General features: G+C 44.7%; 1 protein-coding gene across 13 annotated transcripts in view; it reads left to right on the top strand.

Moving 5' to 3' along the window:
• The window catches only part of GRIN1 (glutamate ionotropic receptor NMDA type subunit 1), a 157769-nt gene that overhangs the window by 67102 nt on the left and 72400 nt on the right, over positions 1-18267 (top strand). For 7 of the 13 annotated variants that reach the window (XM_069747788.1, XM_069747785.1, XM_069747792.1 and 4 more), the window contains exons 4-5: positions 11260-11322; positions 12188-12288. In XM_069747788.1, coding sequence (XP_069603889.1) covers positions 11260-11322; positions 12188-12288 — 164 coding nt within the window. The remainder of the gene's footprint in view (positions 1-11259; positions 11323-12187; positions 12289-18267) is intronic. The other 6 variants (XM_069747791.1, XM_069747786.1, XM_069747796.1 and 3 more) reach the window with 1 other exon arrangement.

Below are 18267 nucleotides of genomic sequence, written 5' to 3'. Positions count from 1 at the left end.
AGACGCAGCAGCACCTGAAGAGCCTGGGGCATGATCGAGTCCCTGTAAAATGTCTCAAGCTGCCCGTCATGCAGGTACCTGTTCCAGGACAGGGGAAAAGAGGACTTTGCCAGTAAGCTTCAGGCACCAGGGACCTCATACAACAGCGCAAGGAGGAAAGGCTCACAGACCTCAACTGGGAAAGAGATTCTCTCATTGCCTCTGAGCCAGCCGGACCACAGGACACCTGTACCTGGTACCCTGGACTGCGGACTACTACCACTAGTAAACCAGGTAAAGACTTTACAACTTGTGTCCTCCACTTATTCGTCAGTATACAACATCCTTGCCACACACCTTGGGAGCTCTGAGGACCCAGCTTTACCTGTGGGAAGCGTCACCATCCAGCCGCCATGCCATCACCCCAGAGGACTCCTTTGAGCGGCGTCGGTTCCTAATGACCGAGAACCACAAGTGGCGTCACGAACAATAGACTTTATTCACAAATTCCGTTAAAAGACCTTTTCCCTTTAATTGGGTGCCCAGGGCCACGGACCAGGTCGCAGCCACCGTGACATCCCTCTTAAGACCGGACCAGGTACCGAGTATCCCCACGGCCCTGGCAGGTGTTCCACTGGTGGTGCCCGAGCTGCGTTGGTGACTTCCTCCTCCGCTTCTGCTTAGTTGTTCCACTGAGCTGAAACTCCACTATTGCCTGCTGCTTGTTCTCAAAGTCTCTCTAGCCTTTGCCTTTTTGATACGTCACATGTTAGCAAATGAGCGGGAAGGAAGAAGTGATGCTGCAGCACAGACAGGTGAGCAGCAGCAGGGTGAGAACGCCGAAAGTGCGCACACACTGCCCGCACTTTCAGCAGAAGCTCTGACACATGTGGGTAGTTTCCCAGGAAGCTCTGCACCACCAAGTTTAGCATATGTGACAGGCAAGGGATGCGCGTCAAACCGGCTGGGCCCAGAGCTACTATAAGTTCTCACCAGTTATTGCACACCACCAAGTCTGGCTTGAGGTTCACCGGCACCATCCACTCATCTGTCTGCTGTTTGATCCCAGTCCACAGCTCCTGCACGTTGTGAGATTTGTCCCCCATACAGAAGAGTTTAAGAACAGAGTGCTGTCGTTTCCCCTTGGCTGGCTTAAGTTGCTTGTGCAGGTCTTCTTGTGACCGAATGAGGAGGAGTTGGAGGAAGAAGAGTAGCCGGAGGAGACAACCTGGACAGATAAGCAATACCAGGTAGTGGTAGGACATGAGCTAGAACACCTTCCACCTCTGCCCCAGCCACCACTACATTTACCCAGTGGGCAGTTAGGGAGATGTAACTTCCCTGGCCGTGCTTTATGGTCCAGTTATCGGTGGTTATGTGGACCTTGCCACTGATAGCATTGCGCATCGCGCACTTAATTTGGTCCACAGTATATTTGTGCAGGGCTGGGATGGCCCACCTGGAAAGGAAGTGGCAGTTGGGAACAATGTACTGCAGGACAGCCACCGACATCAGATTTTTTATAACTCTCCGTCTCCACCAGGCGGAATGGCAGAAATTCAAATGCAAGTAATTTGGTAATGCTGTCATTAAGGACCACGACTTGAGTGGCTACGTTGGAATCCCCTCTTTCTCTTGAGTATTTGGGGGATGGAAAGCTGAATACTTCCATGGGACGGTGTGGAGATGCTCGATGACAGTGGTGATGGTGGTGATGCTGTTACATCCTCTCTATGTGGGGAGGCAGGTGGCCCTATTGATCATGAGCGGAAGGAAGAGGCTAAGACCGCAGAAAAAGAGGGTTTGCGAAGAAGCCCAGATCTCTCATGCTTTTTAAGGTGTGTACTCAACTGCACTTCGTGCTTGCAATTCAGATGCCTCATCATACAGGTGGTGCAGAGATTCAGAACATTTATGACATCACAGACGGCACAGAGTGCAAACCACCTGTTGCTTCCCTCAAGAAGTGCCACGCCAGGTAGCTCTCTTGAGCTGTCTCTGGTGTGCTTATATCAGTGGTTCGGTGGGCAGTAGCAGCCGATGTACTGGCTAGGGGCTGCCTGCTGTGCCTTTGCACCCTGCTCCCTATTTTGCTGTGCTACTGTGGCAGTGTGACCACCTCCTCTTCCTCTGAACTGCGCACTTCACTACATTATCTTCCCCCGACCCCTCAACTCTGCCCTCCTTGCCAATCTGCACACCTCATAAAGACGCTGCAGTTGGCAACTGAGTTTCGTCATCATCTGACATGTGCTGCGGTGGTCCATTAGCCCTCCCACATACTGGTTATCCAACCTAACAAGTGGTTGGGCATCAGTGCACTCAGTTTCTTCCGCTTCTGGAGCAGGGGCAGGTGGATGGGCCACGGAACCTCAGCCAGCGGAGTGATCAAAAAGAAGAAGAGACTGCAGCATGACTTGGTGCTCAGGCTGCATGGCTGATTTGCAAGGGGTGAGGTGGAAGCCGGATAACCATGTTCCTCAGGTGCCACTTTCTGCACTGGACCGTCTGGAAGATAATGCGAAAGAACTGGAGCCACTCTCAGCCATCTGGTCTCACACCTTTTCAGTATCCTGTGGCCTACAAAAAGAAGCATAACGTCCTGTCGCCTATGTGCACCAGAGGAAGATGTGTTGTATTAGGGCACGTAGCAGGTACAGTACGACCACGCCCTCTCCCTGCATCAGCTGCACCACTACCACCATCAACAGCAGCTATAACAGCACCACCATGGCCATAGCCCGTATTTGATGCTCTCCTAACTTTTGGAAGTTCATTTTCTAAGCACTACTCGCAAAGATATGGCAAAAGAGTAGATTTATTTAGTTGCAACAGTACTAGAAAAAAACACAGTGGTCCTGAAAAAATTATTTCTTTGGCCTAGAAATGGCAACTAGATGGCTGATGCCAATTATTTTTTTCCCAGACTAATAAAAAACGCACAACAGTTAACAGAAATTTTTTCTTGTGCCTAGAAATGACAACTAGACGGCTGATGCCAATTATGTCCTAGACTAATAAAAACATACACCAGTCCATAAAAATTCTCTTTGGGGTCTAGAAATGGCAAAAAGACAGCTGATTTGAAAAACTACTAGGAAAACACAGAGCGGTCATGAAAAATGATTTAATTGGCATACTAATGGCAATGAGATGGGTGATGCCAATTATTTATGTCTCACACTACTACAAAATACACAGCGGCTTAAATTAACAGTACTCCCAGGGGCAGGGGGATGAAAAGTACACACAGCAGCTTAAATGACAGTATTCCTACATGTGGGGGGTGCATATACACAGCAGCTTAGAGAACAGTACTCCCACAGGTGGGGTGGGGGTGCAGAGTTCACACAGTGGCTTAAGGGACAGTACTCCCACAGTAGGGGTGGTGCAGAGTACATCAACGGCTTAAAGGACAGTACTCCCACAGATATGGGTGCAGAGTACACACAGTGGCTTAAAGGACAGTACTCCCTGTTGTGAATTCTGTTGTCGAACTCCCTCCTGTGGTCGTGAATGGTACTTCGGCGAGTTCTGTCTATGGGCTCCCTCTGGTGGCTATGAGTGAAGCTGCTGCTTCTGAGGTTCCTTACACAGGTGACGTAATTTATCCTTTGGTTGGCTGCTCTATTTAACTCCTCTCAGATCGTTACTCCATGCCAGCTGTCAATGTTTTTGCATTGGTTCAGTTCGCTCCTGGATCTCTCTGGTTACCTGCCTTCTCCTGCTGAAGCTAAGTTCCTGATCGTCATTATTTGTTCACTGTTTTCTTGTCCAGCTGGTTATCATGATTTTGTCTTGCTAGCTGGAAGCTCTGGGATGCAGAGTGGCCCCTCCGCACCGTGAGTCGGTGCTGAGGTCCTTTTTGCACACTCTGCGTGGTCTTTTGTAGGTTTTTGTGCTGATCGCAAAGTTACCTTTCCTATCCTCTGTCTATTTAGTAAGTCTGGCCTCCCTTTGCTGAAACCTGTTTCATTTCTGCGTTTGTGACTTTCATCTTTACTCACAGTCAATATATGTGGGGGGGCTTCCTTTACCTTTGGGGAATTTCTCTGAGGCAAGGTAGGCTTTATTTTCTATCTCTAGGGCTAGATAGTTCTTAGGCTGTGACGAGGCGCCTAGGTCTGGTCAGGAGCGCTCCACGGCTATTTCTAGTGTGTGTGATAGGATTAGGGCTTGCGGTCAGCAGAGCTCCCACATCCCAGAGCTCGTCCTGTATGAGGTTTAACTATCAGGTCATTCCGGGTGCTCCTAACCACCAGGTCATAACAGTACAGCTGGCCCAAAGTATTAATACATCTCAATAAAGGGATGAGAGAACTTCTGAGACCATTTTTTTTTCTTTGCACTGTGTTTTGTCTTTCTTTTCCCCTAGACCTTTGGGTGGTTCAGGACACAGGTGTAGATATGGACATTCAAGGTCTGTCCTCTTGTGTGGATCATCTCACTGCAAGGGTACAAAACATTCAAGATTTTGTGGTTCAGAATCCTATGTTGTGAGCCTAGAATTCCTATTCCTGACTTATTTTCTGGGGATAGATCTAGGTTCTTGAATTTCAAAAATAATTGTAAACTGTTTCTAGCTTTGAAACCCCGCTCCTCTGGTGACCCCGTTCAACAGGTAAAAATCATTATTTCTTTCTTGGGTGGTGACCCTCAAGACTGGGCATTTTCCCTTGCGCCAGGAGATCCTGCATTGCGTGATGTTGATGCGTTTTTTCTGGCGCTTGGATTGCTTTATGATGAACCAAATTCAGTCAATCAGGCAGAGAAAATCTTGCTGGCTTTGTGTCAGGGTCAGGATGAAGCGGAGGTGTACTGTCAGAAGTTTAGAAAGTGGTCTGTGCTTACTCAGTGGAATGAATGTGCCCTGGCGGCAATTTTCAGAAAGGGTCTTTCTGAAGCCCTTAAGGATGTCATGGTGGGATTTCCCACGCCTGCTGGTCTGAATGAGTCTATGTCTTTGGCCATTCAGATCGATCGGCGCATGCGTGAGCGCAAAGCTGTGCACCATCTGGCGGTATTCTCTGAGCATAGGCCTGAGCCTATGCAGTGTGATAGGACTTTGACCAGAGCTGAACGGCAAGAACACAGACGTCGGATTGGGCTGTGTTTTTACTGTGGTGAATCCACTCATGCTATCTCCGATTGTCCTAAGCGCACTAAGCGGTTCACTAGGTCTGCCATCATTGGTACGGTACAGTCTAAATTTCTTTTGTCTGTTACTCTGATTTGCTCTCTGTCATCCTATTCTGTAATGGCATTTGTGGATTCAGGCGCTGCCCTGAATTTGATGGACTTGGAGTTTGCCAGGCACTGTGGTTTTTTCTTGGAGCCCTTGCAGTATCCTATTCCATTGAGAGGAATTGATGCTACGCCTTTGGCCAAGAATAAGCCTCAGTACTGGACTCAATTGACCATGTGCATGGCTCCTGCACATCAGGAGGATATTCGCTTTTTGGTGTTGCATAATCTGCATGATGTGGTCGTTTTGGGGTTGCCATGGCTACAGGTCCATAATCCAGTGTTGGATTGGAAATCTATGTCTGTGTCCAGCTGGGGTTGTCAGGGGGTACATGGTGATGTTCCATTGCTGTCAATTTCGCCTTCCACTCCTTCTGAAGTCCCTGAGTTTTTATCTGATTACCGGGATGTATTTGAAGAGCCCAAATCTGGTGCCCTACCTCCTCATAGGGATTGCGACTGTGCTATTAATTTGATTCCTTGTAGTAAGTTTCCTAAGGGCTGTCTGTTTAATTTATCTGTGCCAGAGCACGTCGCTATGCGGAGTTATATAAAGGAATCCTTGGAGAAGGGTCATATTAGTCCATCGTCGTGACCATTGGGAGCAGGGTTCTTTTTTGTGGCCAAGAAGGATGGTTCTTTGAGACCTTGTATTGATTACCGCCTTCTTAATAAGATCACAGTCAAATTTCAGTATCCTTTGCTGTTGTCTGATTTATTTGCTCGGATTAAGGGGGCTAGTTTGTTCACCAACATAGATCTGCGTGGTGCGTATAATCTTGTGCGAATTAAACAGGGTGATGAATGGAAAATGGCATTTAATACGCCCGAGGGCCATTTTGAATACCTGGTTATGCCATTCGGGCTTTCTAATGCTCCATCTGTGTTTCAGTCCTTTATGCATGACATCTTCCGAGAGTACCTGGATAGATTCATGATTGTATATTTGGATGACATTTTGGTCTTTTCGGATGATTGGGAGTCTCATGTGAAGCAGGTCAGAATGGTGTTCCAGGTCCTTCGTGCGAATTCCTTGTTTGTGAAGAGGTGAAAGTGTCTCTTTGGAGTTCAGAAGGTTTCATTTTTGGGTTTCATTTTTTCCCCTTCTACTATCGAGATGGACCCTGTTAAAGTTCAGGCCATTTACAATTGGACTCAGCCGACATCTGTGAAGAGCTTGGAGAAATTCCTGGGCTTTGCTAATTTTTATCGTCGCTTCATCGCTAATTTTTCCAGTATTGCTAAACCGTTGACTGATTTGACCAAGAAAGGTGCTGATGTGGTTAATTGGTCCTCTGCGGCAGTAGAGGCTTTTCAGGAGTTGAAGTGTCGTTTTGCTTCTGCCCCTGTGTTGTGCCAGCCAGATGTTTCGCTCCCTTTTCAGGTTGAGGTTGATGCTTCTGAAATTGGAGCAGGGGCTGTTTTGTCACAAAGAAGTTCTGATGGCTCGGTGATGAAACCCTGTGCCTTCTTTTCTAGAAAATTCTCGCCTGCTGAGCGCAATTATGATGTGGGCAATCGGGAGTTGTTGGCCATGAAGTGGGCATTTGAGGAGTGGCGACATTGGCTTGAAGGAGCTAAACATCGCGTGGTGGTCTTGACGGATCACAAGAATTTGACTTATCTCGAGTCTGCCAAACGCTTGAATCCAAGACAGGCTCGATGGTCGCTTTTTTTCTCCCGTTTTGATTTTGTGGTTTCATACCTTCCGGGATCTAAGAATGTGAAGGCTGACGCCCTGTCGAGGAGTTTTGTGCCTGACTCTCCAGGTGTTCCGGAGCCGGCGGGTATTATTAAAGAAGGGGTATTTTGTCTGCCATTTCCCCTGATTTGCGGCATGTGCTGCAAAAGTTTCAGGCTGATAGACCTGACCGTTGTCCTACGGAGAAACTGTTTGTCCCTGATAGATGGACTAGTAGAGTTATCTCTGAGATTCATTGTTCAGTGTTGGCTGGTCATCCTGGAATCTTTGGTACCAGAGATTTGGTGGCTAGATCCTTTTGGTGGCCTTCTTTGTCACGGGATGTGCGTTCTTTTGTGCAGTCCTGTGGGACTTGTGCTCGGGCTAAGCCCTGCTGTTCTCGTGCCAGTGGGTTGCTTTTGCCCTTGCCGATCCCGAAAAGGCCCTGGACGCATATTTCCATAGATTTTATTTCTGATCTCCCTGTTTCTCAAAAGATGTCGGTCATTTGGGTGGTTTGTGATCGCTTCTCTAAGATGGTCCATTTGGTACCCTTATCTAAATTGCCTTCCTCCTCTGATTTGGTGCCTTTGTTTTTCCAGCATGTGGTTCGTTTACATGGCATTCCAGAGAACATCATCTCGGACAGAGGTTCCAAGTTTGTTTCGAGGTTTTGGCGGTCCTTTTGCGCTAAGATGGGCATTGATTTGTCTTTTTCTTCGGCTTTCCATCCTCAGACTAATGGTCAAACCGAACGAACTAATCAGACTTTGGAGACATATCTGAGATGCTTTGTTTCTGCTGATCAGGATGATTGGGTGTCCTTCTTGCCTTTGGCTGAGTTCGCCCTTAATAATCGGCCCAGCTCGGCTACTTTAGTTTCTCCTTTTTTCTGTAATTCTGGTTTCCATCCTCGTTTTTCTTCAGGGCAGGTTGAGCCTTCGGACTGTCCTGGTGTGGATGCGGTGGTGGACAGGTTGCAGCAGATTTGGACTCATGTGGTGGACAATTTGACATTGTCCCAGGAGAAGGCTCAACGTTTCGCTAACCGCGGGCGTTGTGTTGGTCCCCGACTTCGTGTTGGGGATTTGGTTTGGTTGTCATCTCGTCACGTTCCTATGAAGGTTTCCTCTCCTAAGTTTAAGCCTCGTTTCATTGGGCCATATAAGATTTCTGAAGTTCTTAATCCTGTGTCATTTCGTTTGGACCTTCCAGCTTCTTTTGCCATCCATAATGTGTTCCATAGGTCGTTGTTGCGGAGATACGTGGCACCTATGGTTCCCTCCGTTGATCCTCCTGCCCCGGTGTTGGTCGAGGGGGAGTTGGAGTATGTGGTGGAGAAGATTTTGGATTCTCGTGTTTCGAGACGGAAACTCCAGTACCTGGTCAAGTGGAAGGGTTATGGTCAGGAAGATAATTCCTGGGTTTTTGCCTCTGATGTTCATGCTGCCGATCTTGTTCGTGCCTTTCATTTGGCTCATCCTGATCGGCCTGGGGGCTCTGGTGAGGGTTCGGTGACCCCTCCTCAAGGGGGGGGTACTGTTGTGAATTCTGTTGTCGAACTCCCTCCTGTGGTCGTGAATGGTACTTCGGCGAGTTCTGTCTATGGGCTCCCTCTGGTGGCTATGAGTGAAGCTGCTGCTTCTGAGGTTCCTTACACAGGTGACGTAATTTATCCTTTGGTTGGCTGCTCTATTTAACTCCTCTCAGATCGTTACTCCATGCCAGCTGTCAATGTTTTTGCATTGGTTCAGTTCACTCCTGGATCTCTCTGGTTACCTGCCTTCTCCTGCTGAAGCTAAGTTCCTGATCGTCATTATTTGTTCACTGTATTTTTGTCCAGCTGGTTACCATGATTTTGTCTTGCTAGCTGGAAGCTCTGGGATGCAGAGTGGCCCCTCCGCACCGTGAGTCGGTGCTGAGGTCCTTTTTGCACACTCTGCGTGGTCTTTTGTAGGTTTTTGTGCTGATCGCAAAGTTACCTTTCCTATCCTCTGTCTATTTAGTAAGTCTGGCCTCCCTTTGCTGAAACCTGTTTCATTTCTGCGTTTGTGACTTTCATCTTTACTCACAGTCAATATATGTGGGGGGGCTTCCTTTACCTTTGGGGAATTTCTCTGAGGCAAGGTAGGCTTTATTTTCTATCTCTAGGGCTAGATAGTTCTTAGGCTGTGACGAGGCGCCTAGGTCTGGTCAGGAGCGCTCCACGGCTATTTCTAGTGTGTGTGATAGGATTAGGGCTTGCGGTCAGCAGAGCTCCCACATCCCAGAGCTCGTCCTGTATGAGGTTTAACTATCAGGTCATTCCGGGTGCTCCTAACCACCAGGTCATAACAACTCCCACAGGCGGGAGAGTGCAGAGTACAGACAGTGACTTTTAGCACAGTACTAGCACAGTACTAGCACATATATGGGTCCCAGAGTACACACAGCGGCTTAAAGGACAGTACTCTCACAGGCAGGAGGGTGTAGAGTATGCACAGCTACTTATGACAGTACTCGCAATAGGCGGGGATGCAGAGTACACATGGCAGCTTAAAAGGACAGCACTCCTACACATATGAGTGCAGAGTACATACAGCAGCTTAAAGGACAGTAGTCCCACAGTCCCACAGGTGTGGGGGTGCAGAGTACACACAGCGGTTTAAAGGACAGTACTCCCACAGATATGGGTGTAGAGTACACACAGTGGCTTTTAGCGCAGTACTAGCACAGATATGGGTCCTAGAGTACACACAGTGGCTTAAAGGATAGTACTCCAACAGGCAGGGGGGTGCAGAGTACACACAGCTGCTTATGACAGTACTCCCACAGGCGGGGTGCAGAGTACACATGGCAGCTTAAAGGACAGTACTCCCACACATATGAGTTCTGAGTACGCACAGATGCTTAAAAGATAGTAGTCCCACAGGTGGGAGGATGCAGAGTACACACAGCGGTTTAAAGGACAGTACTCGCACAGGCAGGGAGGTGCAGAGGACACACGGCACCTTAAAGAACAGTACTGCCACAGATATGGGTGCAGAGTACAGACAGCAGCTTTTAGCACAGTACTAGCACACTACTGCCACAGATATGGGTTGCAGAGTACACACAGCAGCTTAAAGGACAGTACTCCCACAGGCAGGGGTTGGTGCAGGGTACACACAGCGGCTTAAAGGACAGTACTCCCACAGGCAGGGGTTGGTGCAGGGTACACAGTGGCTTAAAGGACAGTACTCACACAGGCGGGGGTTGGTGCAGGGTACACATAGCAGCTTAAAGGACAGTAGTCCCACAGATATGAGTGCAGAGTACACACAGGGGCTTAAAGGACAGTAGTCCCACAGGTGGGGTGCAGAGTACATGCAGCCGCTTAACGGACAGTACTCCTACAGGCAAGGGGGTACAGAGTACACACAGCGGTTGCAGCTTTTTCAAGAGGCTTTATTAGCTTGGCGAACCCAAACAGGAAACTGGACATACATTGCAGTAAAATGTCCGTGTTCGGGGTTTGGTACTTCGGTTCAGGTTCGCTCGTCCCTACTGATAAAACCTCTATATACAGTAAGTAACACAGCCTCCACCATCCACAGTGGGAGATGTCACAGCTTACATCCTTCTCCTTTACAATGATAGATAACATCTCTATACAATAGATTACACAGGATTTGCCATTCACTTTGATGATGTAATAGCTCAGCTCCTCCTCCTGTACAATGTTAGAGACCGCCTCTATATAGAGTATATGACACAGGTTCTACTATTCATAATAGATTATGTAATAGCTCACCTTCTACTCCTGCACAATGTCAGAGACCTCTATATAGAGTAGATAGCACAGGATCTATCATTCACAATAGGTGATGTCGTAGCTCACCTCCTTCCCCTCTGTTCACAATAACAATTGGCCATTCTACAGCATGCTCAGACAATGCTTCAATTAAATAGCAGCGTCCGAGCCAGTCTATTGCTGCTAATGCCCATGTGAAGAACAGAAAGTAGGAGTCTAATATTAGGGCTAGTGGCCAATCTGAAATTTACAAGATTTTTTTATAATTACTTTTTTATATAAGTAGTAATAAAAAAAAGCCATAAAAATACATATAACATTTGATTTAATCAATAGGTCATTTTCTGAAGACACAATCCCTTTAAGTTGACCTCAACTTTCTGCGTACAACAGTTCCGCTGACTACGGTCCAAGTTCACTGATACACATCATGTTTTTTTTTGCAAGCTCCAGTGTTATTATCACCCTTTAGCTGAGGTGAAGAGATGAGGTGGATGTTGGATTGCTTTTCTACACACCATATTCAACTGTTTATAATATTCTTCTGTGTCTACATATTTTCTCTGTGCACATTATTCATCAGAGTAAAAAAAGGAACTATGAAAACCTCGAACAACTTTCCTATGACAACAAGCGTGGACCCAAGGTATATATGCATGGAAAATGCACGTAGCCCACCGGTTCTAACCAAGTCACAGACACCCCAAAACCAAAAACAATGCAATCTAAATTCCTCCCTTGCCCCCCACCTAAATTAGGTGGTCCGTGACTGTCTGCTATTTTTGTGCAATCCGGTAATGGATTGGACAAGACAATGGAAAATGTAAGTGCTGAGCCTGCCCCTGCAGTGAACTCTGTTTATTCTTTGATGCTGGAGGGGCTAGCAAAAAAATAAAATAAAAATATCTAAAAAATATATACTAATATTAAAAAAAAATCAATTGTGGGCACCTCCAGCAGCTAAAGTTTGTTAGGAATGCATGTGAACCAATGAATTAACCTGCAAGTTTTTTTTATCATTATTATTTTTTTTAATTAAGGAAGATTTGATTCTACAGTCTAAAAAAAAAAATCACTTTTATTCTTCAAAGGTCAATTCTGTGTTAAAAAAAACCATTTTTTTCTCTTTTTTTATTTCTGATATATTCTTTTTGGCTTTTTGATTTTGGGACGAGGACACTCATTGGATTTTTTTTATTTTTAAATTGCATTTCCAGAGTTTTTCTCCTAATATCTTATAAAATGCACGTCTCTTTTTTTTTTTTGTTTTTTTTCTTTTTGGGTCTTGGCGAACTTCAGTTTGCATGCAGAGTGCAAAATGAAAGCAAGGAAAAAAAATAAAGGAAAAAGGAAAAAATAATGAAAGAAAATATTGGACATAGATTTAATAAAAAAAAGGTCTCTGCTTACTGTAAGAAGAGTGTGTAACCTTCTTTTTCTAGATAGCATGGCTCTCTTTCAGGAAGGTATGTATTACCCCTGCTAATTCCATTTGCTCACACTAATCACAGGCAGAAAAAGTTCTTCACTTTGAACCTGGGACCAAAAATGTGACTGCTCTTCTGACCGAAGCGAAAGGACTGGAAGCCAGAGTGATCATCCTCTCTGCTAGGTAAGCTGGCACCCTCAACATCTGGATCTGTGTAACAGACTGACATTTTGGAAGTGTTCCTTCTCTCCCTCCCCACTATTTGCTGACAGAGCATCTTTTATATTATTTAGAGTTTTTCTTATAAACAGGAACTGCCTGCTATATTTAACATGTTAAGTAAAGCCAAGCTTAGACAGAAACATGTCTCCTGATGAACTTTACAATATGCATTTTTTTCATCCTAAAAATATTCTTATGATATTGTAATGAAGCCATTAATATTTTGTCCTCAGCTCCTTGTTGACCAGAAATATATGCACTACTGTCCTAGTTCACGTATCCTTAGCAAACCTTCTTTGTTTTATTAAATTTTTAGTTATTTTTATTAGGTGTAGCGTACTATGTTTCCTATTGGTTGCTGAGTTCTTTATCAAGATTGGTTCATTGTATATTTCTACCCACTAGCATCCAATGAAAACACAGTTTAATAATCTCTGATTATTGATTTATATCTAGCTAAAATCCTTTACATATCAGGGTCATATCAGTCTACAGTATTGATCAATCTCCTATCTATTTATCTATATAATGTAAGTTTATGAATCTTTATATCTGTCCACCTTCTCTCTTTATGTCACATCTTTATCAGCATTGTTTCAAAATATATTCCTAGGTGGGGAGCGTCTCCAATAGCATCCAATGAAAACACATAATTTCAGAATTCCTGGTTGGTTCATTATTTATTCATATCTATCTACATACAGTGGGGAAAATACGTATTTTGATACTTTGCTGATTTAGCAAGTTTTCCCACCTACAAAGAATGCAGAGATCTGTAATTTTTATCTTAGGTACCCTTCAACTATGAGAGACAGAATCTAAAACTAATCAAACAGAAAATCGCATAAGTATTTGACACAATTAAAAAAAAATAGAACTGAATCACCTTCCCAACATTTGCAGTACATATACGTGATGATCGGGAAGACTTTCCCTACAGATGCAGTATATGTACGTCATGTCAATCATGTTTCCCACAGCAGGGAACATGGTGCCTTCGTTCTGGGGTGTGGCGCCGTCTCCCCGCAACTACGATCGCTGTGATTGGCTGTTCAATCCTGAACATGATGACATTGATCTCACTAACCAGAGCTCACAGAGGCACTGTGACGTGCAAGTGGCCACCCCGTACATCCTCAGTCTGGCTTCAGATTTGTACAGGGCGGTCACTCAGTTTGTCTGTGCACCATGCTGGGCCTTGTGTTGCCACAGAAGCCTGTGCCATCACTGAGATTGCTACCGCTGCTCCTCTTGTTGATCCTGTAAAAGAAGCTAGAAGAAAGAAGAGTTCCTGGTCCCTCCCTGATCTTTCCCTAATCCCCATCTCCCACCGTCCCCTCTTTTACCACCTCACCTCCTCCCCTTCTCCAGCCGATCAGTATTTGATCGCTTGTTTTTTTTTGTTCGTACATCCTTCAGCTGTCCTGCAATTCACTGATCAACGTCCGTGCTCGCTGGTTTCCAGGACTTTTTTTTTTTGGTTGCAGGAGAGAGGTGTGGGAGCTGCAGATGTGATGAGAAAATCCAGCTAAATGAGGTTGAGTCCAATCACCAATACACAGGTGGGTGCCAATCCCGCTGGAGAGCATAGCAACAACAACGAAGAGAAGGGATTGAAGGAGGCACTCCAAACCTGGTGCTAAAATGATAAAAAAAAAACTGTATTCAAGGCATGTCAGCCATGTTTAAAAACGTGAAAAAACACCTGATGCGTTTCAGGCGCGTCAGCTGCGCCTTTAGTCATAGGATGTCTACAATCAAATGAATCAAGCCTTAAATACACGCATACTTGAAAATTTTAGGAACAGGTTTGGAGTGCCTCCTTCAATCCCTTCTCTTCATTGACTTTTTTTTTGCCTCTGTCCATCCAACCCCCCTTTGCACCACCTCCGTGTGTGCATCCTACAGCTGCTGGGCGTTTATCATTGATGCAAAACTGTTCTTCAACAGTCAACACTCGTGCTCGCTGTTTTCCACAACTTTTTTTTTCACTAACTATAGATTTTAAGAATTTTAGAATATCATCAAAAAGTTATTTTATTTCAGTTTTTCAATAAAAAAGTGAAACTCATATATTGTATAGAGTCATTACAAACAGGATAACCTCAGCCTTGAAAGGATTGTTAAGAAAAGGTCATTCAAAAATTTGGGGGAGATTCACAAGGAGTGAACTGCTGCTGGAGTCATTGGTTCAAGAGCCGCCACACACAGACGTGTCCAGGACATGGGCTACAAGTGTCACATTCCTTGTGTCAAGCCACTCATGACCAGTATACAAAGCGTCTTACCTGAGCCAAGGAGAAAAATAACTGGACTGTTGCTCAGTGGTCCAAGGTGTTTTCAGATGAAAGCAAATTTTGCATTTCATTTGGAAATCAATGTCCCAGAGTTTAGAGGAAGAGCGGAGAGGCCACAATCCAAGCTGCTTGAGGTCTAGTGTGAAGTGTCCACACTCAGTGATGGTTTGGGGAGCCATGTCATCTGCTGGTGTAGGTCCACTGTGTTTTATCAAGACCAAAGTCAGCGCAGCTGTCTACCAGGAAATTATAGAGCACTTCATGCTTCCCTCTGCTGACAAGCTTTTTGGAGATGGAAATTTCATTCTCCAGCAGGACTTGGCACCTGTCGACACTGCCAAAAGTACCAATACCTGGTTTAAAAACAACAGTATCACTGTGCTTGATTAGCCAGCAAACTCGCCTGACCTTAACACAATAGAGAATTTATGGAGTATTGTCAAGAGGAAGATGAGAGACACCAAACACAACAATGCAGATGAGCTGAAGGCTGCTATCAAAGCAACCTGGGCTTCCATAACACCTCAGCAACGCCACAGGCTGATCGCCTCCATGCCACGCCGCATTAATGTAGTAATTGATGTAAAAAAAAGTCCCAACTAAGTATTGAGTGCATTTACTGAACATACATTTCAGTAGGCCAACATTTTGAGTTTTAAAATAATTTTTCAAGCTGGTGCTATAAAGTATTCTCATTTCCTGAGATAATGACTTTTAGGTTTTCATTGGTGTAAGCCATAATCATCAACATTAACAGAAATAAACACTTGAAATAGATCACTCTGTTTGTAATGACTCTGTAAAATATATGAGTTTCACTTTTTGTATTGAAGAACTGAAATAAATTAACTTTTTGATGAAATTCTAATTTTCTGAGAAGCACCTGTATTTCCCCTACCACTTTGCACCACTCCTTGTGTGCTTCCTAAAGCTGACGAGCCGCTGATCAGACATTAGCACTTGTACTTGTTTTTGGCAGGGACATTTTTTTCCTGTCTATTATTATTTTTATCCCTTTTTTGTACCATATCCATTCGTGCATTCTTCAGCCGTCGAGCACTGGTCGGTGACGAACATCACTGATCTGGCCTCAAGTTGTTGTTTTTTTTTGTGAAAAGGGAATCAAGAAGAAAATCATTTAGATCAGTTGATAGGCAGGGGCGTACATGAATGGGCCCCCCTGAAAAAAAAAATTCACCACCGGGCCCAGCTCACCGTCTTGCGTCTTCACACAGCCTCAGCTCTTTACGCTCCGCCTCCAACAGCCGGTAGCTGTCCTCACATGTGCAACTACTACAGCTGGACCCAGCATACACTGCTCTCTCTGGTTGGAAAGCTACGTCAGCCAGGAAGCGAGGTGTCCTTAGGCAAAACCAGCCAGAGAGTTCAGACGAGAGCAGTGCAGGGCTAGAAAAGAGAAGTTAGTAGGAGCCAGGTACAGAGTGACGGCGGCGTGCACATTTAATTAAAGGCACACGGCACAACACAGCCCAGGGGCGGACACTGACAGCTTGGAGCCCCTGTGCAAGAAATGCATCTGGGCCCCCTCCTTTTATGGCGACAAAGCTACGTATATATAAATATATATACAGCTCTGGCAAAAATTAAGAGACCACTGAAAAATTTTCTGTTTGCCTGATTTTTCTCTTTATAGGTATATTTTTGAGTAAAATGTAAATTGCTCTTTTATTCTATAAACTACTGACAAAATGTCTCCGAAGTTCCAAGCAATACATTTTGTATTTACTTGAGAAAATGGTCAAAATAACAAAAAAATGCATTGCTTGCAGACCTCAAATAATGCTCAGGAAGAGTTTAGAAAGCAATATTTTGTGGAATAACCATGATTTTTAATCACAGCTTTCATGCATCTAGGCATGCTTTCCACCAGTCTTTCACACTGCTTTTGAGTGACCTTATGCCACTCCTGGTACAAAAATTTAAGCAGTTCTTTGTTTGATGGCTTGTGACTATCCATCTTCCTCTTGATTACATTCCAGAGGTTTTCAATGGGGTTCAGGTCTGGAGATGGCCATGATAGGGATTTGATATGGTGGTCCTTTATCCACACCTTGATTGACCTAGCTGTGTGGCATGGCGCATTGTCCTGCTGGAAAAACCAGTCCTCAGAGTTGGGGAACATTGCCAGAGCAGAAGGAATCAATTGGATTTCCAAGATAACCTTGTATGCGGCTTGATTTATACTGATGCTGAAGCATCCCCAGATCATCACCAATCCTCCACCAAATTTCACAGTGGGTGCAAGACACTGTGGCTTGTATGCCTCTCCAGGTCTCCGTCTAAGCATTAGAGGGCCAGGTGTTGGGCAAAGCTGAAAATTAGACTCATCAGAGAAGATTACCCTACTCCAGACCTCTATGATCCAATCCTTATGGTCTTTGGCAAACTTCAGCCTGGTTCTCCTTTGCTTCTCATTGATGAAAGGCTTTTTCCTAGCTTTACATGACTTGAGTCCTGCCTCTCGTAGCCTGTTACGAACTGTTCTTGCCATGAACTTCACCCCAGCTGCCATTTGCCATTCCTTTTGTAGGTCACTTGACGTCATCCTGCAGTTGCTGAGAGACATTCGAATAAGATGACGGTCATCCCGGTCAGTGGATAGTCGATTTCGCCCTCTGCCGGTCTGTAGCTTTATTTTCCCCAATGTCTGCTGCTTGTTATGGACTGCCGTATTAGAAATTTTAAGGATGGAGGCAACATGGCACTCACTGTGTCCCTCTACTATTAAACCCAGAATTGAGCCCTTCTTTTCCTCACTCAAGACTTTTCTTTTCAACTCCTTTGGCATGGTTAAAAGTTATTTTTCATTCCTATTACTTTTGGGATATTACTAGCACTTGTTTTGCCATCCATCTTGTCCTATTGCAAGAGGACTGTGAACACCACAGCAGTGTTTTTTATACATTCCTTTGTTAAATAAGATTTGGTTCAGGTGATCCCCTAATAAGAAGCACATTAGAGTGAGGTGTCCCCTGGTTGGAATTCAACTGACACTGGCTGTCAGACATGTAGAGAAGCTGATTTTTTATAAAACTGTGCAGTGGTCTCTTAATTTTTGCCACAGCAGTATATATAGCTCCTCCATCAGCAGTCATTTTATATCAGAGCGGACTATGTAATAAAAGAGGGTGCTGTGAATAACAAAAATAACAAGAATACACTGTACATAAGAGCAGAGGAAGCTATATGATAAGAAACGTCACCATATACAACTAGAGAGGATGGTATGTAATAAGGGATGGTGTTATACATGATAAAAGAGGAAACTATGTAACTAAGGATGGTGTTATACATAATAAGTGAGTACACTGTATACTAAGGGACTGTGTTAGACATAATAAGTGAGTACACTATATACTAAGGGACTGTGCTATACAAAAGTGAGTACACTATATACTAAGGGACTGCACTATACATAAAAAGTGACTACACTATATACTGAGGGATGGCGCTATACATAATAAGTGAGTGCACTATATGCTAAGGGACTGTGCTATACATAATAAGTAGGTACACTATATACTAAGGGGCTGTGCTATGTATAATAAGTGAGTACACTATATTCTAAGGGATTGTGTTAAACATAATAAGAGATAATAACATCTTTCTCCACCTCCCCCTA

This window comes from Ranitomeya imitator, chromosome 2 (assembly GCF_032444005.1).
Source record: "Ranitomeya imitator isolate aRanImi1 chromosome 2, aRanImi1.pri, whole genome shotgun sequence".
NCBI classification, from domain to species: domain Eukaryota; kingdom Metazoa; phylum Chordata; class Amphibia; order Anura; family Dendrobatidae; genus Ranitomeya; species Ranitomeya imitator.
Note: the sequence above shows the minus strand (reverse complement) of the source record. Positions and strands in the feature narration are given on the sequence as shown.